At 39.7% G+C, this 27,985-nt stretch overlaps 1 protein-coding gene across 9 annotated transcripts in view; it reads right to left on the bottom strand.

Annotated features, from left to right (window-relative positions):
- Mtm1 (myotubularin 1) overlaps positions 1 to 27,985 on the bottom strand; it is a 140,801-nt gene that overhangs the window by 43,538 nt on the left and 69,278 nt on the right. For all 9 annotated transcript variants that reach the window (XM_052740819.1, XM_052740842.1, XM_052740834.1 and 6 more), the window contains one exon: positions 25,928 to 26,029. In XM_052740819.1, coding sequence (XP_052596779.1) covers positions 25,928 to 26,029 — 102 coding nt within the window. The remainder of the gene's footprint in view (positions 1 to 25,927; positions 26,030 to 27,985) is intronic.

Here is a 27,985-nt window from a genome sequence, read left to right as displayed (position 1 = left end):
CAGATAATTTGAGAATTAAGGATGTGCGGCTATAGACTTTTGAAGAAAACAGTTTTTTTTTCTTATTGAAATAAGTTCCTCACCTCTGCATGACTTTAGTGGCCTCAATTTACTTCTTTGCATCTCTCTCATGAAGCAGAAGTGAACATGGAAACACTTTCAAAATAAATGCTATTCCTGAACCAATGGCTTAGATAAAGTTTTTCTAGAGAAATAAAATGTAGGAATGTTCTTAATAGGTCAGTAGCACTTTCTAGGTACATTACTATTTCTTAATCTTTGATACTAACACTTGTTGCCTTGAGCATTCCTTAATGTATTTTATATGAAAATTATTAGAATATTAAAGCTATATGGTTCGAACTGCCACCATCTCTGTATTATCCTCAACACCTTAGACTAAAGAGAAATCAACATACAGGCAATGCCATTTTTTTGTCATTAGTACAAAAACAAGACAAGGTCTCCATCAGCTATCTATCAGATGGCCTTTCTCAAGAAATTCCTTCTACAATGACACTTCACATTGTGAACTGGGTCACAGGAGTATCCAACCTGCAGCTAGTGCATGTGTCACACAATAGCTGTCAAAGTGGTTAACACATTTGTAGGTAACACCATGTTTCAGTGTGAACTCTCTCCCCTCCCTGTAGAAGGCAGCAAAGAACTGGTGACAGGAAGAGCTCCTCATTTACTCTTGAAGCTAAGGGCCAGATTCACAGCTCAAATATTTTGGAAAAAAAATTTTGAATCACGTAATTGCTAAAATTTCTCTTCAGGAAATAATATAGCAACATGTGTGACACTGTATCAGAGCCTGGGGTGGAAAGCACTATTTTCACAATTCCAACAAATTAGCTTTGAATTCTAGGGAACTATGTTTTAAAAAGCATTCCATAAACCATTTGGCTCAAGTAAAGGAACCATTCTAGAACAATAGATGCTTATAACTTTCAAAGTAGAACTACTGGGATTTTTCTAGATGTTTTGTTTTTTTCTTAAAGATTTAGATAAGGGAAAGAAGCAAGAATTTTACAATGTAAACTCACTGTTACATAACATGAAGTCAAATAATTACAGAAAATAAAACAAATATTAAGTGGGTAATCTAAGTTAATGGAATCCATACACCAGTATATCATTAGAAAGTACAAAGTCCCCCACAAGGGGTAACTTATTACCAACCTAACTCAAGTACCTCTCTGAAAAACGTTTTAACCTGAAGTTAATGGGTTACCTGACTTGAGATTTTCAGCTAGCATTTTATTTTCTCTTCTAGACAATAACTTTAGAGTTTTGAGGTCATTAGTATTTCATTAGTGAATTGACATTCCCAAATATAACCTTGGGTGGGTCTGGTTTTGACTCTCTGAGAAGTGAAGTCTCATTGAGAGAACATAACCAGGTCTAGAGCACTTTCTATTCCAAGCACCAAGCATGCAGTGCCATTTGCTTAGTAAGTGAGGATGTCATCTACTCTCTTGATTATTTAAGCACTGATTCAATTTCTTTGCCTATAGAAAACTCAAAAAGGATTCAGTCCTAACCTAGTAAAGTCAGAAGAGTGACATGTTTTGCAAAGAATTGGTGATGTGTTGTTGGTCAGTGTGCTCTTTGTAGCTTCCTTCTAGGGTGTGGTCCTTCCCCAACCAGGGTTCTTTCTTAGAACTGGGGTATGTTTGGCAGGTTCCGTTTCAAGATACACATGTCCCACCTTACTTCTAGGGAACAAAAATCTTTAAGGTCTGTAAGAGCTAACTTCCCTCCTGCCATGGTCCTAGAAGGGCAGGTAGCCTATGGAAGAATGCTTAAGAATTTGTATGTAGTCAAGTTATGGCTCCTACTTAAAGTTAGAATCATAGGATCACAGATTTACAGAGAATGTAAAGGGGGACTCCATGTACTGTGGTGGTATTTTACTTGTACTGAAATGTGATTTTAATTGTATGTTAATAAATAAAGTTGCCTGGGGGTCAGAGCTATTAGAGCCATAGCAAGAGCGTGGCGGCGGTGGCGCACGCCTTTAATCCCAGCACTTGGTAGACAGAGTTAGGTAGATCTCTGTGTGTGTTCAAGGTTACAGCCAACATTGGAGACACACGCCTTTAATCTCAATACCATAGAGGACCTGGAGGGCTGTACATACAGGCAATGACGAGGCAGTCATATGTTTGGGTTTACAACCAATAAGAAGGCAGAACAGACAGTCTATATAAAGACGAACAGACAGGAAGTACCTCCCTTTCAGAGAGCTCTCTTGGCTGAAGCAGGAAGGGTAAGGCTCTTAGTTCTGACCTCTTGGCTTTCTTCTCTGAATCGGCTCTGTGTTTCTTATTTACTAAGACGGTTGATTACATCTACAATGTACCCTTCAGCTAGTTTCTCTCAATAACATTTTATGTAAGAGAACAATGTCAAGACTGGGCCAGGATATTAGAAAAGCCAGGCCTGGCCCAGGCTTCAGCAAGTGCACAGGTTTTTCCTTTGTTTTATCCTGTATATCAATATCAATTTGGGCATTCCATCACTTCCAATACCTACTAGTCAAGCTATGGAGCCTAACAAATAGAGCATGTGCATGTTTTTCCACATTAAAAACAGCACAATGTAACATTTAAAAAATGTTAAAGGACAAAGTTGAGATGAAAATCTCTGATTTTGCAAAAGGGGAAAAACAGCTTGGACATACAGGATATAACTTGTCATTTTCATTTAGCTACATTTAGCATTGTTTTGTCTTGGGGGAAAAACTTCAAAAAAAAACAACAGATTCTGGCTTTTTGCTTAGCCATTATTTTAAAATGGCACCTATATAAAGATTTGCTTAAACCATGTACATAAGTTTTTAAAAAAACTCATTTTAAGTTAGCATATAAAGTAATAGGTTTCATTTTGGTATTTTACTACATGTATCTTAATTTTAGACTGAGTGTTTCAAATTTTATTGAGGTGTATAAATGTCTCCTCTGACTGACTGGGGTTCCTCTATCACATGAGACTTCTTCCTCACACAGACCTGTAGTGTCACCTCAGAACTGGATGTTGAGAGCAGACTGATGAAGACTCAAGGTCATCTCAAATGGAAGGCAGTTCCATGGAAATCATGTCTGTAGTATTTAGGGGCCTGGGTATTGTGCAGTGGTGAGACTGATTGCCTAACATGCATAAGAGCCTAGGTGCAAATCCTTAGTGCCAGAAGAACAAAGAAAAAACAGTATCCCAGGGGATATACTGAGGAGCTCTGTACACTTCTAAGTGCCTTCAAATGACATGACCACCCCACAGCAACACATAGATGTTTAAGACGATCAACTCCTTTGATAAAGTAAATAGACTTATTTCTCTGAATATTTAACCTCAAGATTCTAGGGGGCCACTTACTAAGTGGTTCTTTTCTGACATTTTTATTTCTGTTTTGGTGGGTTTGTTTGTTTTTAGACAAACACAGTCTCATTCTTGGCTTGCCTGGAATTCTCTATGTAGAGCAGGATGGTCTCAGTTCTTGGCAATCCTCCTGCTTCAGTCTCTCCAGTACTTAGATGATAGGTATATGTCTCTATGCCTGAGTTTTACTTCATTTTAATGGGAATTTACAGGACTATTTTTTCCAATTTAAATTTCTGATATTCTTCTGAACTGATGACCTTTGTAAAAGCTACCATTCTACTATTTTAGGACATACAATGTCCTCATTTGTACCTTTTAGATTACACTTAAGAAACAATGTTCCTTCATTTCAGAAAATGTTTTTTGAAAGTCTGAAGAACCCACACATTTAAAGAATCATAGAAGGTACTGCAGTCTAAGCAATGAAGATAATTTTATTAATACTTTGAGAATTTAATACAATATATTTTGAGCATCTTAGTTCCCCTCTCCCAACTCCTTCCACATCCACCCCCATCTCCTTACCTCCCTAACTTATTTTTTAAAGTTATCACAACCAATATGTGTTGCTCAAATACTCTTGGGTGTGAGTCCTGCCCTGGAGCATGGGTTGACCTAGGAGTGGTTACACCCTAAAAGAAGACAGACTCTTCCTTACCCAGCAGCTATCAAATGCCAAGATCTCCTCACCTAGGAGTAGAATGTGTCATGCCCACATCTCAGCTTCCATTCTGGTATTTAGTATGCCTTAGGCTTGTACAGGTTTTCTAAATGTCATCACAATCACAGAGTTCGTATGTGCAGTTGTCCTGTTATGTCTGGAAACACAGTTTCCTTATAGTTATCTACCACCTCTGGCTCTTAAAATCTTCTCCTTTTTCTGTAAAGATTCTTGAGCCTTGGGGTGAGGGTAGAGACATCCCATTTAGGCTGAGCACATGATAGTGTTTTATTTTCTACACATTGGCCAGTTGTGTGTCCCTGTGTTAACTGTCATCTATTATAAGAGAAAGATGTTTCTCTGGTGGGGGTTGGAGGATGCACTAATCTATGGGTCTGGCAATAAATCATAAGGAGTTGTTTTGCTACTACTATGTTCATTTAGCAGAATATAGTATTAGTTTTTCCCCTACAGCCTATAACCTATTTAGTCACAGGTTTCTGGCCCATTAGCAGTACCAGGTATGGGTTCTATCTTGTGGAGTTGACATTGGATTCAATCACAAAGTGGTTGGTTAATCCCATAACATTTGCATCACTATTGTATCAATGGACAAGTCTTGACAGGCCAGTCATTACTGTAGCTCATAGGGTTCATAGCTGGGTAAGGTTGATGACTGCCTTTCTCCTCCAGTAGCATGTATAGCACCTTCCAGTACTATGAAAACTAGGCGCTCTCTCTCCTCTCTCCTCTCTCTCTCTCCTCTCTCCTCTCTCTCTCTCTCTCTCTCTCTCTCTCTCTCTCTCTCTCTCTCTCTCTCACACACACACACACACAATGAACAACTTTTAAAAAGAAAAATGTTGAGACAGTTTCTACAAACTTTTGCTTGCCTTTTACCATAGTACCATCGATTGCTAGCACCCTTATACGTATACCATGGCCCTTGACAACAAACCCCTAGATTGGCAATCTGTCTGGCTTCTTCACATTGCACACCACTCATTCAGTTAGCCCTAATGTGACTGGTACTCCTACTCATCTTTCAGTATTTGTCTCTTCTAGGAAACCCCTTTTTGAATGTTCTCATGAGATCTCATGTACCACTGTACTATATGCACTTGCTTGTCTACACCATTCAGGTAATAGTACTACTTAGGGAGTGCCTAGAGACAGTGGAAATCAGTTCCAGGTCTGGAGGCCCTACCATGACAAAGGCATTGAATGCCCATGCAAAACTACAGGGAGAAGAGATAAAAAGAGAAGAGGAATAAAGGAAGGCTGGCCCTCTCAGACGGTGAAACATCTTACAAATCTTGAGCAGCTAAGAGCTAGATGTGGTAGCACATATCTCTATTTCTAGCACTCGGGAGGTAGAGCTAACAGAATCAGGAGAGGACTTCATGGACAGCCTCAGCTATACAACAAGTTCAAGGCTAGCCTAGGTTACATGAGACCTTGCCCCCTCCTCTAATGGAAAAAAAGCCCATGTCTTCAACAAATAAAATAGCACTGGGCTGGTGTTGTGGCTCAGTGGTAGAATACTTGGCCAGTATACACATGATCCTGGGTTACAAAAAAATAATTGGTACACCGCTAGAATGACTGGTGCAAGAAGAGAATTATGACACATCGTAGACTACCTATCTATCAGTGGACTAGTCAACTACGGTGGTATTTTATTTGTACTGAAATGTGATTTTAATTGTATGTTAATAAATAAAGTTGCCCAGGGGTCAGAGCTATTAGAGCCATAGCAAAAGCTGGGCGGTGGTGGTGCATGCCTTTAATCCCAGCACTTGTTAGGCAGAGCTAGGTAGATCTCTGTGTGTTCAAGGATAGAGCCAACAGACAGTGATGAGGCAGTCATGTGGTTGGTTTTTCAACCAATGAGAAGGCAGAACAGAAAGTCTATATAAAGACAAACAAACAGGAAGTAGTTCTCTTTCAGAGAGCTCTCTTGGCTGAAGTGGCTAGCTGCAGCAGATGGGTAAGGCTCTTAGCTCTGATCTCTTGGCTTTCTTTTTTGCATTGGTTCTGTGTTTCTTATTATAATAAGACGGTTGGTTACATCTACAGTCAACAAATGGTATTTCAACAACAAGGGCCCTGCACAAATATATTCCTATTAAGTTTCAAATCTGGGACAAATGACTGAGGTGCCTATTTAACATATCAAAGTGGACCTGGCTGTCAGGTTCTCCTAGCATCCCTCAGTCCCTACCTGTTACAAAGTATAGCTGGCATACCCTGCTCTCTATCCTAGTCTCCACCCCAGGGCCTGGGCTGCTCTTTACCCAAAGGCTCTTCCATATACAGTCCAGATATTTGGTCATCTGGCCTCCTTTGTCTTTTTCCCTCTTGGCTACAGCACCTGTTTCCCTTCTCTCCCCTCTCCCTCCTCTACCTTCTCTTCACATGGCTCAGCTAAACCTGGTCATGTCCAGTCTGGACTCTCCCAGATGTCCCTGTCTCTTCCTATGCTCTTTATTTTATCTATAATAAATTTCTCCTCCACCATACCTAGGAGAAGTCATGTCCTTTCCTTTACTTTTATTTCTTTTTTCATCCAATTCCAATCCCAAAGAAATGAAACTCCTAGAAGAACATACAATAATGAATGCTTTTATAGTACTGATCAGGGAAGCATTTCCTAAGTAAGTTATAAAGGCAAATTGTACAAAGAAAAGCTGCCTTCATGGGCCTCAGCTCTCTCCTTATGAAGGCCTGCTTACCTTGTATGCCCTTGTTGTTACCTAGAAATCTAGATTTTGGAGCATTCCCACCATTACCTAACTCACTAAAGTGGTTTTCTATGCTGAAACTGTATTCTGTATAAATGACATGGGTATTTCTACCCCTGACTTCTTTCTTGGAGTCTAGAATCTGGTATGTGCTAGAGAGCAGGTACCTTAATGACCAACTCCTTTTAAAATCCCTGGGCCCTAAGTCTTACATGCTGCCCCTTTTTAGCAACTCTAGAATTTTGATAAATATCAGAGCATGGGTGCCTTTGTAAGCAACTTTTGATAAAAACCCAGAATGAGCTTTCTTTGTTGGAAATATCACAAGGGCATCCTGTCCTCACCACTGGAAGAAAACTCTGGAAGCTGTGGCTGGTTTCCTGGACTTTGTCCTGTGCAGCTTTCTCTTTGCTGGTTCTACTCTCTACCTTTTGACTGTAATAAATCATACCTGTACATACAAATAAATCATACAAATAAATGTTGAGGCTTGAAAGTTCCAGTGAAATCACTGTACCTGAAGGTGGTCTTAGGGATCCCTACCACATGGTCAACAAATTCTACCAAATGAATATCCTAAAGTTCTCCATAGCAAAAGCACTATAAACACAGTCTGAAGTCATACTGAGGCAAGCATGAACAACTCATATTACAAGTCAATAGAGCTATTAAACAAGGAGTGCCTGCACTTAACAAGACCAAAAATGAAATGAGCAGAAGATAGAACATAATGGTGCAATATCAAAGAGCATTCAATTTCATGTGATACAAAGCAGAACTATGAATCTACATTTTTGCCTATCATGATGCAAAGATAAAGATTTAGAAGATACCCTGAGTTGATATGGTAGGTAGAATAGTGACCTCCCAAAATGGCTGTGATCTAATCTTTGGAACCATGCAAATTAAGGTTCCAGAAGGAGTTATGATTGCTAATAGCTGGCCTTAAAACAGAAAGAAAGTAGCCTGGATTATATGGGACTCCCTCATAATCCCAAGAGAACAATGAGCACAAGAGGGAGATAAAGGAGGCAGTGAGAGAAGCAAAAGGACCACAAGACAAGGAACACAGGTGGCATCTGGAAGGCCCAAAGGCAAGGAAATAGATTCCAACCTAGTGTCTCGAGAAGGAATGCAGCTCTGTATAGATACCTTGATTGTAGCCCAGAAATATACATATTCTCTCTCTCTCTCTCTCTCTCTCTCTCTCTCTCTCTCTCTCTCTCTCTCTCTCTCTGAACTATACAATTATAATATAATAAACTAACTTTTTTATTCACTCAGCCCATCATAGCAATAATGGGAAACTAACACATTGGAGATGCTAAGACCAGGCATTCTAACCAAGAATGTATACTGGTATATCTGCTATAAAGTGGAATTTTCCAGAAACAGTAATTCTACTTCAAACCAGTTAGCCTAAGAGGTATGTGAATATATACAAAATGATGAATATGCAAGGCCTTTCACTGAAGTATTTACATTGTGCCAAAATGGAAGCATTTTAATATATCTATCAAGAAAAGACTAATAAATTATAGCAAAGTCAAGAGAATACTGTGTAGTTCTAAACAGAGTGGAGAAGCCCATTCATTATGTAATTTCTATTGGTGAACAAAAAAGTAAGACACAGAGATTGTATATTGCATGCTACCATTAGGGTTAAAGGGGGCAAAGGCTGTAAGTAGCTTGTGTAGGTTGAGCATCCCTAATCTGAAAATCCAAAATTCCCAGAGCTCCAAATATGAAACATTTCAACTATAACATACTTAGCATATTTTGTGTTTTGGAGTATTTCATATTATAAATGCTTAGACTATAAAGCCCATGGAAATGTTCCACAATCCAGAAAACACCAACATTGGAAATATATTTTGTCCCAGCACTTTGGATAAGCAATAGTCAAGGTCTCCCCTAGCACTAGGTGGGCATGTAATTCATTGAATGAATACACTGGTTATTTGTGGAGAAGGCATGGGATAATGTGGTAAAGTACACAGGAAGGGTATTACTTTTTAAAACTGTTTTGTTTTTGTTTAAATGACTTATTTATATACATTGGTGTTTTACCCGCATGTATGTCTATGTGAGGGTGTTGGACCCCTGGAACTGGAGTAACAGACAGTTGTGAGCTGCCATGTGGGTACTAGGAACTGAACTCTAGTCCCCTGGAACATCTGCCAGTGCTCTTAACCGCTGAGCCATCTCACCAGCCTGGGTTTTCAATCAGGAATATACAACAGCTATTTAAAGATTAAATTGAGGGCTAGGTAGATGGCTCAGTGGGTAATCTGTAAGCACAGGAACCTAAGTTCACATCCCCAGAATGCATGTAAAAAGTCAGCTGTGGAGGTGTCTTTAACCCCAGCACTGAGAGAAGCAAAGACAAGAGAATCACTAGGGGCTTGTTGACAGCCAGCCTAGCTGAAAAATGGTGAGCTCCAGATTCATTGAGAGACCCTGTCTCAAAGGAATAAGGTGGCAAAATGGTTGAGGGAAACATAATGCCAACCTCTGGCCTCCATACAGTGAGTAAACCTACCTGCACATACATGTACACTTACAAAATTAAAATATGTTGAATAAACACTTTACCTACACAGACCATTCTAACGGACTGGTTGCTAAAGATTCATATTTATTCCATCCATTAACTTTAGTATATTTATTGTGTCAATATTTACTGAGGACCCACTATAAACAAGGTATTAAATAGAGAAAACAACAAGGAGGACAATATCACTGTAAGGAGTTAGAAATTTTCCACAGGAGATAGATGAAGAGGGTACAGTGTAGTGAGTACCTGTTCCACCTATGACCTTGAGGTACCAGCCCCTAGGGCATGGCCTTGGAGCTAGTTTAAGACTTGAGGGGCATGTATGTCTCTCATGGTGTGGACTGACTCAGGTGGTAGGAGCAGTGTGAGACAGGACATCAGCTTTCCAGGATTCTGTGATGATTTTGCCTTATTCTGTTTAGCGAGTTGTTCTCCCCAATATAATTTCTGAATAAATAGTTCTGTTATTAGTATCAGTGGATTATCTGCAATAGTCTGGTGTTCAAGGTGTTTTAGCTTTATTACAGGATCCCATTGAGATACCATTGCCCCCTAGACAGCAGAAAGTGATTTTAAGAAAATGACACCCCCTCTCCCAAAAGGTTTTATTTTCTCAGGGTTATGGATAATTGTCAGCTGTTAAGGTTTGGTTATAAGTTGTAATAGGTTTGGGGGTGGAACAATAAGGTTTAGCTCAGGATTCTCCTTTTGGAAAAGAAAAAAGGGAATAGATAGGAGGGGAATACATAGGACAGGATATTGAGGTAGATTATTGTATCTACTTGTAAACTAATTTAGCTTATCAGTCTTAGATAACTTGCACTGGTATGGATTCTTATATATTGATACAAGTGTAAACTATTTTCCTGTTTAAGATAATTTGTATATGATACAAATTCAAAACTATATTTGTCATATTGTACACATGTTCGTACTCCTGTTTGAAATATTTTGTATATTGATACGAATGTAAACTTATATTTGTCATACTGTATTATGTTCTTTCTCTGTTTAGGATATTTTGTATACGGATATACATTAAGGACATGATTGTCATACTGGCACTATATATTTCTACCTCTGATTAAGATATTTTGTAGGCTGTCACAATTTTGAGATCATTGTCCTTATATGGTACATTTGTTTACAGATTACTTGAATGTAAAGCCTTAGTCCTTAGATTATTTAGGTAGATAAGACTTACAGATTAATAGTCACCATGCTTGTCATATTCATAGCTATGTTAGGTTTTCCAGATTTACAGAAATATTTGTCAGATGGATAGGTAATCTTCAAACACTTCATAGACCTAGAGAAAATGACATTTAGATGTTTTGATAACTTAGAATTATGTTGGTGTGGAGACACAATTGCTCCTGGCAGCACTGATCTACTCCCAAGGGAAGGTTGGGCATCAGGGACATTCCATATTTAAGTTTGTTGTCTTCTTGGCAAAAAATGGTCTGCTGGGCAAAGGACTGCCCTTGCCTTGACTGCTGACAGCTTGCACACTGTCCTTTCTGGATGAGCAAGACATAAGAAAAAGTGACTGCTGAACCTTGTCAAGGCAGGGTAAGACAGTCTTTCAAAATTCCTGCTTCTGAAAATGGTCTGTCAAATATTCTAGGCCTATAGCCAAAATGGATGCCCCAATGGTGCTGAGAAACATTAGGTGATTGTCCAGGCTGCTGGCTGTCTCTGTCAATTCTTGCAATTTTTTGGAAGTTGCTTGCTTGCACTTCCTGTTAACTCAGGTAATATTATTTTCCTTCTCAGGTCTTTGATGGGGTGGAAGACGAGATACAGTTATAGTCCTCTCATATATTAGCTAAGAACATTTTAGGTACTAAAGTTAGATTCTTCAGGATAGGACAGCTATTGGAGTAATCTCTGTAACTTGCCATTTACCTATGTTCTAGACATTTAGTATGTGTCTCTTGTTTGGTGTTGCTCTTGTCAGTTGTATTTCTATTTTTGTTTATGTTATTACTGTTCCCCTCACCTGGACAATACTTGATAATTGTTCCTATTGTATATAGTTTTGTTGTAGGTTAGAACTTTTTTATTTAGACAAAAAGAGTAGATGTAGTGGGTACCTGTTCCACCTATGACCTTGAGGTACCAGCCCCTAGGGCATGGCCTTGGGGCTAGCTTAAGACCTGAGGGGCACATACACCTCACTCTCTTCTCTCCTTCGTGGGCTTGGATGGTGTGGACTGACTCAGGTGGCAGGAGCAGCGTGAGACAGGACATCAGTCTTCCAGGACTCTGCGATGATTTTGCCTTATTCTGTTTAGTGAGTTGTTCTCCCCAATATAATTTCTAAATAAATAGTTCCATTATCAGTATCTGTGGATTATCTGCAATAGCACAGTTGTAGATCATTTCGACAAGAAGGGACAGTGAGCTCCAGAAAACAGCAGGGTGACTTCCTGATAGATATGCCTGGGGATGTTGGTGGCATGTGAGCAACACTGGAAGGAAAAGATAACTTTGGACAGTATAATAATAATGACAGTAACAAAAAGGCCACATGGTAGCCAAATTCAGAGAATAATACATGGCTATTAGCAAATACCTCAGTCTGACTGTAAGCATATAGGAGAGTAAACAAAAATACAGAGATGGGACCACCCTGTGGAAGAGACAGAGGTGTGCATTAAAATTGATGAGACAATCAGGACTGCATCCAGGTAGCAGACTGGTGGAGAGGAGACCATACAGAGGTAGGAAAACTAGCCAAGCCTACTTCTGAACCAAGTCAGGCTAGGAACAAGAACCATTTAGATTTAGTAATTGCTAAGCAGCAAAGAAAATGCCTATGATCTTGAAGTTTGAATCAAGAGGAGGGAGATGACATCTGATATGAGTAAGGCACATAGAGGATATATTTTGGGGGAATATGGGAGAGTCATTTTAAACAAGCACTTAAAGCTATGTAGCCACTAAGGAGAAATATGACACTGTAGATTTGTAAATCTTGCTTAGAAAGGCAATCCTGGTGAACATGAGAGAAAGTTTGCCCAGCAAGCAGGAGAAGAAAACAGACTTTTCTAGAAAACTCACATTTATACCAAAAAAAGGCAGGAAGAAGAAAGAACAAGACACTTACACCTAGCAAGCTAAAGGGAAAGTTAAATTTCAAACCAGGAGGGAGGATTATCTAGAAATGTGATACTCTGGTATGTCCAACCCTTTGACATTGCAAAACAATGTTGTCATTTACAAAGTTCACACTTGACAACTGTGTAAGTGAGTTGCCACAAACCCACAAATGATGGGGGGGATGTCTTTTTGTATGCTGTGAAAATATGTTGCTCTGATTGGTTGATAAATAAAGCCGTTTGGCCAATGGTGAGGCAGAATAGGGTTAGGCAGGACATTCTAACTAGAGAGGAGGAAGGAGAAAGGCAGAACAGAGAGGATGCTGTCAGCTGCCCATAAGAAGCAAGATGTAAAGATACTGGTAAGCCACAAGCCACATGGCAAAGTATAGATTTATAGAAATGGGTTAATTTAAGATGTAAGATCTAGCTAGCGAGAAGCCTGAGCCAACAGGCCATACAATTCATAATTTATATAAGACTGCAAGGACGTGGGAGCCAGGTAGGCACAGGAAAACTTTAAGTTACACACAAAAGTCTCAGAATCAATTTCTCATAACACGTTTAAGTAAACTTATGATTTTGTGTTGGGCTACATTTACAGCTATCCTTGACCACATGCATTGCATAGGTCAAACGTGCTTGGACAATGGTATCATGAGACTTTTGCTGAACACAACAAAGAGTACTATATATAATAGAAAAATAGTTTTTCAATGTATTAATGAACCTGTGAGAGAGGAATTAATGTAGAGAAGCCAAAAACTAGGCACAAACGGGAATACAGAATTTAATGACGTAGTTTTCATGGCCTCCTGGGGTTTGTGAGATGGAAAATGAAGCTGTGGGTTCACCTAAGATGGGACTCATATTGGAAACCTCCTTCAAAGAAGCCTGGCCTTCAAAATTCAAAATGTTACCACATAAGCAGGGGGTAAATGGGAAATAACCTCTTTTGGGTTCCAAGAGAACCTGAGTCTGAATTACTGGTGTTGAACAAAGAAGAAAACATATCTCTAACTACTGTCTACCTAGAGACTCTCCAGCCCTAGGTCAACCTAGCATGTACCCTAAATCAGAAACTGAATTGTTCCCAACTGGAGAATGAATTTAAAATCTTCTCAAGTTGCTTGAGGGCCTTGGCAGAAGAAATTTATAACCCTTTCAATCCCAGGCTCAGAGTATTTCCATAGATAATATTCCAAAGAACAGGAGCTTCCAGGTATTAATCAGAAATACAGCAGTAAACATACTTCAAGCCTCCCTTTTTGTAGAAAAGCCACAAAGAGTTTGAATTATAGTAACTAGACACTACTATAAATGATAATGTGCTGAAATAAATAAAAAAATCGTATGGAAATTTTGAGTGAAGAGGAAGGGATTATAAACATTGGTCAAACAAGTCTGAAACAGAATGAAAAACAACTTTCATAATAACAACCCCCCAAACACACACAATGGAAAGAAAACCAGAGCAAATAAAACTTAGAGGTAGCTAAAGCAGAAGATAAATGGAAGAAATTACCCAACCTGATAGTCAAAGGCCTGGTAGTCAAAGGATGTACCCCTTCCTGAAATGGTTTATATTTTATATATATTTTCTACTACGTACTCTTTGAAAGGAAGGGGTGTGGAGTAAAAGGGAAGGCTCAAGAGATTCCTTGTGGGGGGGGGGTGTATATGTGAACGAAGTGCTCACAGAAGCCAGAAGGGGGCAACAGTGAGCCATCTGATGTGGATGCTGAGGCCTGAACTCAGGTCTTCTATAAGAGCACTTAAACTATCTCTCAAATCTCAAATCCCACTCCCCTCCCCGCGTTTTTTTTGAGACAGTCACTCACTGACCTGGAGTTCACCAATTAGTCCAGGCTCCAGGGATCTTCTTACTAACCTCCTTAGCGATGGGATTATAACCACACACCACTATGCTCAGTTTTCTAAATGTAGGTTCTGGGGATTGAACTCAGATTTGTATGCTTTACTAACCAAGCAATCTCCTCAGCCCTGCTTTTATAATGTGTAAGGTTTAGTGCCATTTTTGGAATAGTTCTGAATGAATGGGAGTGGGGGCAGGTACGTGGATGGTGTTAGTGAGTTCTGGAGTGGATATTCATGAGGCATAGGCAGGCAGGTAATTCAGTTCTTTTGAAGCAGACAGAAATTCTGAGGGGTACCTAGATGAGACCCTGAGTCCAGGAGCTAGGCAATGCTGAGAAGAACCAAACACAGTCAAAGGCTTTGAGGAAGCCAGCAGTGGAGGAGAGAGATCAAAGAGAACGAGAGGCTAAGTCTCTGAGAAGGCAAGACAGGAGATTGAAAAATATGGCTATTTTTTTTTTAGTTTATGGAAGCATATTTATTTATTTTTCTGAAATAAACTAATGTATTTATGGAACTTCTGTGTGAGTTATGCAGACAATGAATGGTTCATCATGGCCCAGGCCTTTGTTGTGAGGTGAAACCTCTGAATCTTTGCAGAAATGCTCCTCCATCAACATAGATTATGTACAGTAAAAAGAATAAAGTTTTAGACAGACAGACAGACATACATACATACATACACACACACACACACACACACACACACACACACGGGGGGGGGAGGAAGAGAGAAAGAGAGCAGGTGGGAGAGAGAAAGAGAATGAGACTGACTATAGGCAAGACTACATGCAAGGAGAAAACGGTGGCCATTTAGAACACTGATGAAGTTACTGCTGAATCTGAATCTGTGGCTTTCCTCCTTCATTCCATGCTCAAAGGTCTAACTGACTTTTGCTGGTATCTTCTGCCTTCTTTATGCCACACTGCCACAAAACCCATCTTCATCTCCAAGGTTCTTGGTTTTTTGTTTTTTTTCTTTTTACACTTTGGGGGCTCACCACCTAGCCCCAAAATTAGCTAATTTACTGCTTATTCAAGGGAAACAGTCTGCACCAAAAAGAAACAGAAAATTGAAGACATATTTTATAGTACTTAAGTCACATGTAGGCTGAACGCAGGGAAATGTGTACAAGCACTTCTCATTTCAATTCTGATCTCAAAATGCTATTTCCTTTCATCTATTCATTCTGTAATCAATCTAAAAAGGAGTCCACTAAATCTTTGTGTCATTTAAAATTTTAATACAATCTAGAAATATTTCTCCATTTCTGAGCTGAATAACAAAGGCAGAGAATAAAACTCCCTTTGGATTCTCTATTCACAGGCTTATTTATAACTCTCAAATGATTAAAATGTATGTGCATAACTCACTTAACCAATTTTTATTTAATTATTCTTATAAGCCAGCACATTTAAAGTTGAGCAGGAGAGGACACAGGTAAAATGGTCCAGGGATTAATTCACATGACAGGGTTTGATCTCATAAAAGCCAGACCCCCTCCAAAGGACGCAAATCTCATTACCCATTGTACATATGAAATGAAATGTCACGTTACTGCCTACAAGAATATACATTACTATGCATTAATCAAAAATAGAAACACATACTTTGAAAAATCTAAGCAAGAAGAAATAAACAGCAGATACTATGAAAACTAAAGGTGACCAAGGAGACTAATGCCTGCCAATGTTCAGGAGGTGCAATTAAAGACACTGCTCCCATCTTTGGAGGCAACATGTCACCAGCCACAGCGAAGGCTGGGCAAGCCAGTTAATTGCTTTGCTCCTGAAATTTGAGACAGCCAGTGAAAGTCCCCTTACACTTGCCTACCTTAACAGATACAAGGTCAGATGTGTCATGCTCCCAGATGAAAACAAAAGCTGCACTTTCATGAGTGCTCATGAGCTCACAGAGGAATGAGGGGGAAATACTGTGGTTCTTAACCTTAATCCAGAATGTCATCAAGAAACGGGAAGTGCAAACACAAATCTGAAGTGAGTTATGCATGTTGCCCTAAAAGTAGTTAAGTCTGCATGGGCTGAGGAAACAGAAAGAGAATGATGGAAAGCACTCTCTGAAGGATTCCTTTCATTCCATAGCATCACTTCCATTCTGCACTACTGGTTGGGATGCTTTCTGGATTTAATACTCTGGTGACTTCTAGTCCTTTATCAAAGTACAACCCATGGTTTGTTAATAATACCACTAATCTTTATATAGCATCTTTTTTTAAAGGGCTTAAAGTTTCCCACACACTATCACAATTCCTTTATTAACAGTCTGTGGGGAGTTGTAGTAGTCATTCCTATTTCTTACACCTGCTGGGAAAATGGTGGGCTAATAACAGAACAGCTGGCATTTATTGGGCACTTACTGAGTGTCAGACAGTGTTATAGGCACTTTACTTTGAATCGTCACAAAAACTCTATGGGGTAAGAGCTATTATTATTCACATTGCAGATGAGAACACTGAAGCACATAAATACTACGTGACTTTCAAAGTCTCTATGCAGGAAATTTACTGAGCCTCACTCTGACAGAGGTCACTGAACCCATAACCTATGCTAGCTGTAGCACACTGGATGAGCTTGGCAAACAAGTCCCCTGTTAGATCTCCGTATCAGTAGCAGCTGTGAGGCTGGTATGTCAACCTTATGCTTTATATCTAAAGAGTGCCTTTCAAACTTTCTGGATCATGATTATAAGTAAGGGATTAACTGTAACACCATGACCTAGCACACTGCCCCACTCATGCACACACCCTTAGAAGAAACATCTCAGCAAACTATACACCCCTATTCTGTTATGCTTTACATGTTTTCTATTCTATTCCATTAAAGAGACACAATGATTCATTAAGTCATAATAGGCTGGGGCTGATACTTTAAGAAACTTTCATCTAGCTGGACATTAGCTTTAATCCCAGCACTTGGGAGGCAGAGGCAGGTAGATCTCTGTGAGTTTGAGGACAGGATGAGTGAGAACTACAGAGTGAGTTCCAGGATGGCCAGAGCTACATATAAAAACCTTGTCTCAAAACAAAAGAAAACAAATAAAAAAACAGAAAAAAATAAGAAAATTTTATTGCCCCATTTGAATACAAAATGACCAAACAATCAAGGAAATCAACAACTTAACTTTGCCATTTGCCATATTTTGTTATGTTGACAAACTGCTTTCTGTAGTCTTTCCATGCTTTGCACACAGGTACTCGACTCTGGTTTCTCCTTTCAGATTACTGCAACTCTTACAAAGCCATATCACTTCTCTAAAATTTATGCTGAGCTACATGTAATTTGTGATAACTTCTGATGTTTGAAAAGCAGACACAAACAAGAAGTATTTTGGATGAAACAGAAAATGCCACCTAAAAGCCATGCACACTGTACTGGTCTGAGAGCTCTGTGCTGCTATAAAAGTTGCAGTTGAATTTCAAGTTTAAGTCCTGATTTGAACATGTTGAGTGGTGAAGATAGTAATGGTTCAGAAGGCAAGAGAGGGCCAAAGGGGCAGTCTCAATAAACATGAACTCACAGTTCACTCATCCCATGGCTGGCCTTTCACCTCAGCTCTTGCCCTTCAGACACCATTTCTTGCATTCAACAGCAAGTTTATTTCAGACTTCAAATAGCGACAACAATGACTGAGATGATCCATACTAGTTTAACAGTTTCACAAATATTCATCAAGTGGTGTTGTTCATGCAGGAGCCCTTTTATTGTTCAATGCAATCACACTTAGATTATGCTGCCAGGAAGTCTTCTGGGCATACTTTTGAATCCCTACTGTAGCAGTTTGGAAACTTTTCTTCACCTCCTGTCTCATAGGAATAATCGCCCTTTTTTCTTTCTAAACTCTGCCTCACAAATAGGGACTTGAGCCCTTAACCCTCTGCCTTCTCCAGGATCCAAGTCTAGAAAGGACCCCTCTTTCTCTTGTATTAAAGTGGGGGGAGCATTTTTACTTTCCTCTGTCCACACATACATTCATTCACCTTTCTCACACATTAAAGGGTAAAATTTTCTTCTCTAGATATGGCTGCTACTCCTACTTGCTGGGGATGCTGTGAATGTGTTGCTCTGATTGATTGATAAATAAAATGTTGATTGGTCAGTAGCCAGGCAGGAAGTATAGGTGGGACAAGCAGAGAGAAGGATTCTGGGAACAGGAAGGCTGAGTAAGGAGATGCTGCCAGCTGCCACAATGAGAAGTAACATGTAAGATACTGGTAAGCCGCGAGCCATGTGGCAAGGTATAGATTTATAGAAATGGATTAATTTAAGATATAAGAACTAGATAGCAAGAAGCTTGAGCCATTAGGCCAAACAGTTTAAATAATACAAGTGTCTGTGTGTTTATTTGAGTCTGAGTGGCTGCCGGCCCAGGCGGGACTGGAGATAGCTCCAGCTACACCTACCTAACTTTCTTTCTCTTTTCCCCCTTGCTTCCTTTGCTTTCTCTCTCTTTTTCTTTCTTTACAAACTACTATCCATTAAACCCCTGCTAATTTACTTATGTATCCTCATAAGCACTGGAGTAGACACTGGGCCTATGAAAATAAGGAGAGGCTTCTCCTCCCTGCCCTTCTCTTTCAACTATTTTCCCAAAGGAAATCCTTTTCTGCCTTCCTTACTCTCTCAACAGAGGGCTACCCTTCCCATTACTTAAACTTGAGAACCAAAGTGAATGCATCCTTGTCCGTACCCTTTCTGACCACACTGCTGCCCAAGTCTGTGGAGTCTCTTGTCCCACTCCTTCCCACTCAAGCCCTTGTCTAGGGCCTGCAGTTCTCTAGCCCAGGTCTTTGGTTCTCCTATTTGTTTTACTTGAAGATGTCTTCATTTTATCACCATTTCCTTCTGAACTTTAGCAGGTCTCTGTTACTTCTTGTGTCACAAGATCTCCTTCCACGCTAGCATTAACCTTCACCAGATGACCCCAGATCTCATCCCTAGCTCCATCTCAAACACCTTGAAATGTGAGCTTTTCCTCTTTCTGTATTGAGGGCCAGGTCTTGCCTATAGCCTGAAATCCCACTTCCTCTACTTTCTTGGCCCACTAGAAACTAAATTTATCCTTTAAGGTCCAACGTCTACTGGCTATCAAATCTACACAGGTTCTTCCAAACCCCTTCCTGAAAGACACCCCCCCCCATGAATTTCCTTTGTATTCCTCTTACACAACTGAATGTAAACTACCCTATATTGGAGCTACACATATTTGCCATGTCATTCCCACTAGACTACCAGTATCATTCATCCTGCACTATTTCTCAACTTCCTTGGTTGTTCTCTATGCTACCCTACACAGGACTCTGAAATGAACTCAATTTAGGAAAGCAGTATCAATAGTGGATCTGTTTATTACATTGCTTTAATGATTGATTTACACATTTTGAAGGATGAATTTTAGTAGTTAAAAGTTGTAAATGAGAATGAAGTTTTCCAAAACCTTTGTATGAGCAATTCAGTTTATGTTTTTCACGAGTATATAACATTACTGATATCCTAAGGAAAGAACCAAGAATTTCCAGAATAGACATAAAAAACAATCCATGTACCACAACCCTAAATATCAAATTCTCTGTGGATGCCTCCCTCCAATAGCAGACATAGGATTCTAGGTCCTGACAGAAAGATCTATTCTACTCATTTCCATATAATCATTTTTCCATCACTTTTAATGAAACAGTTTAATTAAAATCCTGTCATTGTAACAGCCCATGTGTGGGCTGGGGATGTAGCTCAGTGTAGACTCCCTGCCTAGCTGTGTCCCATCCTCAGCCAGCATTTCCCCAGACAAAGCAAAAGCCTTCCTGTACAGAAGCCACTATACTGAGGCTAGAGAGATAAAGGGTGATGCCTGCCCTGATACGCTCACAGAATAATGGACAGGAAGGGCTGGTAAAGAAAATTATGACATAATTATCACATAAAGAAGCTATGGTATGTACTCCAAGAAAGGGACCTAACAATGAAACAGAAAATGATTTCTTGAGAGGACCACTCATGGCATGGAACAGCAACTCAGACTGAGTAAGACACTAAAGGATGACTGGAGGATAGGCATTAGAGAGACAAGTGGATTGTAAGTTAAGGTGACAAAAATCCAATCTAAGAAACAGGCAGTCTTGTACAGTTAAAGTATAGGGTATGAATCATGAAGAGTTTCTGAGGTTTTTGTGGGGGCAGGGGCATGATTGTCCTTTTTTTGAGATAGGGTCTTCCCATGCAGCCCTGGTTGACCTGGAACTTGCTATGTAGACCAGGGTAACACTGAACTCACAGAAATACCTTGCTTCTGTCTCCTAAGTGTTGGGTTATAGGCATGTACCATCATGCCCAGAGGCACAATTGTATTTAAATTCAAAACAAAAAAAGTGCAAGGGACAACAGCACTATACAGGAAAAAATGGAAGGGGAGGGCAGTGAAAGAGGGGGAACAAATTTAGAAGTATGGTTTAAATGAGGAAGCACAAATAGAAATGGGGAAAAATAGTTGAGTAACAAGTAGGACCTACAGGAGCTGCAACTGATAAACTTATGAGAGGAAAGTCAGGAGAAAGATTTTTTTTTCAGGTGAATTTTGCAGCCTGATTGACTAACAGTCAGATTGCTTCTTTATTTATACAGAATTTAGTAAGCACGGATACATTCCTGATGTTCCAAATCATAAATCATATCATTAATAAACAGTTATCATTCTTACTCATTAACCCTATAACCCAATTTTTAAGAATCTGGAGGCATATGACAGCCTGTTCTCAGGCTGGTAGCTTTGGTAGCTTCAAGGACACTAGACCAAAACAAAAAATCTTCAAGCTACCCTGGGAATTTTGCCATGCCCCAAGCAGTGTATTATTAACTCTTAATGGTCAGAGTGACCAAGAAAAATTGTCAGGCCAAAGCTGCTACAGTTTTTATTCAAATTCTAGCATAATACAATGTTTATATTTTATATCTTTACAGAATTTGTCTATATGGCTAATGCTGGCATTTTGTTGTTCCTTGGTCATATGATACCACAGTGACTCTGCATGTGCTAACTTTTCTCAGAAAAGGAGGTCCTGACCTCTCATTCTTTTATCATTTTTCCACTCCATATGTTGCTCATCAGTGTGTCTCTGTGTAGGGCAGAGGTATATGCCAAGTAATTGTCTGAGTGTACAGTGGGAAGAGGCTTATAATCTGAAATGTGGCCAACTCCTCTAGCCCACCCAATCTTGTTAACCTGTGGTGATATATTGTGTACCCTAATAAAATTTGCCTCAAGATCAGAGAGACAAAGGGACGAGCCACTGCCATGTCTCACCTCACCAATTCCACAAATCCTCTGACTGAAATGCTAAGTCCTCACCCGAAAAAGCCTCTATCTGAAAGGGATGCTTCTGCTGAAAAGCCTTTAGTTCCTTCCTGTCTCCTCACGTCTTATATTGCTTCAGGAGAAAGATTTTTAAATGTGACTTCAGATTACTGAACATGAGCAACTAAGGATCCTCAAGTTTGGAGGACACAGAGGACAAAAAACAAAAACAATGCTGGGTAGTGGTAGCGCATGCCTTTAATCCCAGCACTCGGGAGACAGAGGCTCTCTGTAAATTTGAGGCCAGCCTGCTCTACAGAGTGAGTTCCAGGAAAGGCACAAAGCTACACAGAGAAAGCCTGTCTCAAACAAACAAACAAACAAACAAAACAACAACAACAACAAAAACCCCCACAAAACAGGTCTTATGATGTGTAGAGAGAAAGGGTCTCAATGAGCTTGTAAAGCACATGGACTTCTAGAAGGGAGTTATTCAGGATTAGAGAGGTTAGATTCACTCCAGGGCAATGTCAGGGATAGACTTAGAAGCCAGGTACACAGTGATAACTCCATTTATGTGAATAAATGAAATCACCATAGCAAAGCTGGTAACAAAATGGGAACTGAAAGCTGAGGGTGGAACACTGATAAGATATTTACATTGAAGGAAAAAGCAAGGGCAATAAAGACTGAGGAGGAAAGGTCAAAATGGTGAAGGAACACAATAGCCAAGATACAAGAAGGAGTTCAATTTTGTTGAATTTGGGAAGAGATGAAATCAAATGCAGATGGAAATCATTTGGCCAACAAGAGGTCAAGAGCTCTGTATTACTTAGTTTTCTATCACTGTGATAAAAATATCCTGATAAAAGCAACTCAAGGGATAAAGGGTTTATTTGGCTCACAGTTGAAAGGTACATTCCATCACTGCAGGAAACTCACAGCAGTAGGAGCTAGAGACAATTGATCACATCACATTCACAGTCAGAAAGCAGAGAACAATGAATACTTAAGCTTAACTAGCTTTCTCCTTTTTGTGCCCTCTAGGACCAAAGTTTAGGGAAGGGTGCTGCCCACTTTTAGAGTGGACCTTTCCACAATTAATCTGATCAAATTAATCCTCCACATGTGGAAACTTCCAATGGAGGAAAGCAAACAATAGTCTTACCTAGTTATGACACGTATGAACTAGAACAAGCAACATGACACAAAAAACATAAGGGTGCAATAGTGGCACACATATCTTGATGATAACCAAAAACATTCTAGTTAGGTGTAAGACCTGCTCAACAAGAGAGAAATTATGACCTTGTACTGGAAACCTAAAACAATGCAAGGCGAGATAAGTCATGGATCTTGGAGGAGAACCTACAACTTCCACTTTCTAAATCAACATAATTCATAACTACATTCTCAATATTTATCCTTATACCCACAGATAAATGTAGTTTTCACCCATTATCAAAAAAACTTCTCTTTGCAACACATGGGGATCATTACAGAAAACTACAACTGATCAAAATGCAGAGAATAAGAGATTATGTGATGCCCAGTTCCAACTGATACATCTACAACACAATTCCTGCACCTAAAGCTCAGGGCTCATTTGGGAAGAAGGAGAAGAAAGATTATAAGAGCCAGAGGAGCAGAAAGCTTGCTGTTAATAGTGTTTCCAACACATGTCAGAGAATCTACACCTATAAAGTCTCCTCAACATGGATGCCCAAACAAGATACCTAACATGGAAATGAGAAAGCTCACAGGGTCTCAACCCTAAACAAAGTGCTATGGGTAAGTAGGAAATGCTGAGAATGGGAGGAATGGTCTTCCTAGGGGAAAGCTTCCTAATTTTATCAGGTGATCAGTCCTGAGATCATAGGTAACATTATATGGGCTGAGCAGGTTGTATTTACGTATTCAGAAATACACACGTGCGTGTGTGCGTGCATGCGTGCGTGCGTGCATGTGTTGTGTATGCATGCATGTGTAATAACAATTAAAGAAAAAGGGGGCATGAGCTTGAGAGAGGGGAAGTAGAGGGTGCATAGGAGGGGTTGGAGAGAGGAAACACAAAGGGGGAGAAATGATATTACTATATGGTAATTTTAAAGCTATTATTAAAAAATCCCACAGAGGCACTAATCTATATAGTCCCTCATAGGTGTTCCCAGAGGTTTGTTTCCCAGACAATCTTAAATTCCATCAAGTTGGCAATTAACACTAACCATTACCGGCTCCTTAAAGGAACTGGCAATAAAGCTAGATTTTTGGCATGGGCTAGATGAATAAATTAATGAGTGAGTTAGTGAAATTAGTGAAGATAGGCTAAAATCTTCTTTGCAAAAGTTTGTCATTCAAGTGATAGATGAGTAGTCTAAGGAGAAAGCTGGCCTGCCACTTGACTATATATCTAGGGGAATAAGCTTTAAAAGACACAAAGGATGCCAGAGAAAAGAGAAAGCTGATGGCTCAAGATTTTGAAGGAAGATGGAATAGGGCCTCAGCTTTCTCAAACCTGCTTGTGAGTCATTCCTTCAATTTCTAATAATACAGAAATAGATATGTATAAACCAAGATACAACATGTTCCTTGACAAAAAAAGATTTCAGTCTCACATTCATGATAGTTTAAAACATCTATTCCCATAAAATATTTATCCTAACAAAGTTAAAATATTTATATAGAAATATTTTAAAAATCTTATTTGATCAGAAATATAGAAAACTTTGGTAGAATTATTCCCAAAGCACATCACATTTTCATCTGCCATTAATGTAAGAGCACTCATGAGATCCTCCTGATAGCTTCTCCCTTTTACCAGGTGAGCATTTCCTGTGACTCAAAAAACTGCTGGTGGTAAGATCCAGAGAGAGAAAAGTCTTGTCTCATTAGAAGAAAAATATCTCACATCTTTGTTGTTAAAAAAAACCCAAAACCCAAAAACCAAAACAAAATCTACCATGACAACAGATGAAATACCACAAAAAAAGAAATAGAGAAAAACAATATAAGACAGTTTTGTGGTATGATCCCTCTTCGTCACACTCCATTCAGTCTGCTTCATAGTTATTTTCTACATATAACAAAGCTGTTTTGGGTTGGGGATGTAGCTCAATTTGGAGAGTACTACCCTTTCATGAAACCCTGGGTTTGATCCTCAATGCCTCATAAACCAAACAAGATAACACAAACACTGGGGAGGTAGAGGAAAGAGGATTAAAAATTCAAAGTCATTCTCAGCTATATAGTGAGTTTTAGGCCAGCCTGGGCTACATAAGACCTCATTTTAAAATAATAGCTAATTAATAAAACTATTTATACATTTTAAAAGAAATATTTCTTTTCCTTGTTCTCCCCTCAATAAGTGTTCACCTCTAAGTTTGTGGCGATTGAAGCAGAGAAAGATAGGGATAAGATGCCAGCAAGGTATGACAGTAAGAAAAAGAAGTTAAGCCTAGTGGCAGACACTTGTCAATCAAGCACTCAGGAGTTCGAGGTAATATGACCATGAGTTTCAAGTTAGCCTAGGCAAATGTAGGTCAAGTCAGTAGAGTGCTCACTTGGCCCTAGGTCCCATCCAAGCATCACATAAACCAACCATGGTGGTACATGCTGGTAATTCTGATTGAGGTAGAGACAGGAGTATCAGAAGTTCAAGGCAATCCTTGGCTGTACAGAGTTTGGGGCCAGCCTTAGATACATGATACTCTGTCTCATGGGAGAGAGAGAGAGAAAGGGATGGATGGGTGGAGGGAGGAACAGAGGCAGACATAGAGAGACAGAGAGAGAGAGAGAGAGAGAGAGAGAGAGAGAGAGAGAGAGAGAGAGAGAGAGAGAGGAAGAAGGAGAGAGAGGGAAAGAGAGAGGGAGGAAGAGAAAGGTGAGGAGAGAGGGAAGTATGGTTTTGTTTAAATGGTCTTAGGATCAGTGGATCTGTTCCCATTTTGAACTGGTGCCACAAAAGTCTGGTTCACATTGCTTGTTAGCACCAAAGTGAAGAGTGATAAATTCTTGGAAGAGACTTAACAATACTGTTCTAAGCCATTTTATTTTCTTACTATCACAGACTAGGTTTTAAAGGGCACACTCATGGCTGGAACGCACAAGAAGATCCCAGGCTATTTTGTACTAGTAGGGAGGAGACCCTTCTGCAGCTGAGTAAATCATACTTAAAATGTGCCACACCAGAAAATACAAAACAGTGAATCCAAGAAAGAGAAGCCCAATTCTCAAACAGTTTTCACAGTGACTTCAAAGTATGCTGATGCTTAGGGGAGCCCTGGACTTTACCAGACTGTGTGCCAGAGGAAAGGCATATCTTGTGAGGACTTCAAACATATCTCTTCTGCTGTGGCCTTCCTGCTTCAATGCGAACCTCAGGTTTCTCAAATCCTAGAAGCAAAGAGAAAGCACAGCTGAGTCTTCAAGGAAAATTATAATTAACAAAAAAGTCTCTTCAGCCAGGCGGTGGTGGCACACGCCTTTAATCCCAGCACTTGGGAGGCAGAGGCAGACGGATCTCTGTGAGTTCGAGGCCAGCCTGGTCTCCAAAGTGAGTTCCAGGAAAGGCGCAAAGTTACACAGAGAAACCCTGTCTCGAAAAACCAAAAAAAAAAAAAAAAGTCTCTTCAATTAAGGGAGAAGATTCACTTACATATAAAGGCAATTTATCTAGACCAGTAAGAAAATTACATTTTTCTATGATATCTTGACTTAGTTCAGTTTAAGAAGACCTGGAGATAGTCCCACTCTAGCCAAGAAAGTAAAGACTAACTGTAGCTAGAGTCTTCCTGCCAGGCCCACAGTCAGGACAAATCTCTCTCACCTGCCAGTCCCACAGCCACTCAGACCCGACCAAGTAAACACAGAGACTTATATTGCTTACAAACTGTATGGCCGTGGCAGGCTTCTTGCTAACTTTTCTTAAAGCTTAAATTAATCCATTTCTATAAATCTATACCTTGCCACATGGCTCGTGGCTTACCGGCATCTTCACATGCTGTTTCTCATCATGGCGGCTGGCAGTGTCTCTCTGACTCAGCCTTCCACTTGACAGCTTTATTCTCCTCCTTGTCCTGCCTATACTTCCTGCCTGGCCACTGGCCAATCAGTGATTTATTTATTGACCAATCAGCAACACATTTGCCATACAGACCATCCCACAGCACTTCCCCTTTTCTTTTTCTCTTTTTTTTTCAAAAAGGAAGGTTTTAACCTTAACAAAGTAAAATTACATATAATTTGGGAATTTGGGCGTAGCTTCTCTCACTACTTCCTGCTGGAGGGGGGCGCTGTATCTTATGGGGACACAAAGAAAATTTTAGGATTATGGAATAGTCCATGAGGCTCTATCGTCTGAACCAGTTGCCTTCAAACCATTCTGGATGTTGGAGACCTTTCAGGGGGTCTTGGCTGGTTAAACCTGATGTATCTTAATCTGGAACAAATCCATAGCCTCTGGCTTTCTGTGGGAACAAAAGCAGAGTCTCCTTTCCAAAGCAACACATACTTACATCCAAATTTTGAAGTCAAGGTATCTCTAAAATATACATATTGGTTTAACTCAACATCTTTTACAATCAAATGTTTTTCTGCAGTTAAAAATCCCAAAGACAACACAATCCAGATTCTCTGTGTAATATTTATCTTTACATGGCTTATTTTTTATATTAATTTTACTGTCTCTTTAAAGACTTTATTTTTTAAAACTATGTATTTGTTTATATAAATGTATATATCACCTTTTTTGTCTCTTTTAAGCCTACGTATATTTTACCCACATTGTAAACTATTACATCTGAATCTGTCTTATTGTGAATCTATTGCTTTAAAATGCAGCTGCTGTGGCTGCTGGCTCCGCCCATCTCAGCTTCCCAACATGGCGGTGGCACGTCTACCGCCAGCTCTGGGAGCCATTGTGGGTCTATGCTTTTATCCAAGTAGTGTGTAGTCCAGAAACCTCTGTTTTTGTTTTGTACTAGCAAAGGCTAAATCCACCACGCAGCTTAATGTGCCACTTGCAGAGGCCTCATTCCCGTCATAGGGCATACGCTAGGAACCCACAAGTAGCTCAAACTGGCAGCTGCCGCTCATTTGAGAGAGACAATTAGGAACTATTTTTAGCTCCATTTTAGAATCTTTTTTCTCAGTTTTTAGGTAGAAACTCTTGCCCCACATTGGGCGCCATTTGTAGCTAGAGTTTTCCTGCCTGGCCCACAGTCAGGATAAATCTCTCTCACCTGCCAGTCCCACAACGCAGACCCAACCAAGTAAACACAGAGACTTATATTGCTTACAAACTGTATGGCCGTGGTAGGCTTCTTGCTAACTTTTCTTAAAGCTTAAATT

This window comes from Peromyscus californicus, unplaced genomic scaffold (assembly GCF_007827085.1).
Source record: "Peromyscus californicus insignis strain IS unplaced genomic scaffold, ASM782708v3 Scaffold_10__1_contigs__length_136768540, whole genome shotgun sequence".
NCBI classification, from domain to species: Eukaryota; Metazoa; Chordata; class Mammalia; order Rodentia; family Cricetidae; genus Peromyscus; species Peromyscus californicus.
The sequence above is the reverse complement of the archived record's forward strand: the minus strand, read 5'-3'. Positions and strand labels throughout refer to the sequence as shown.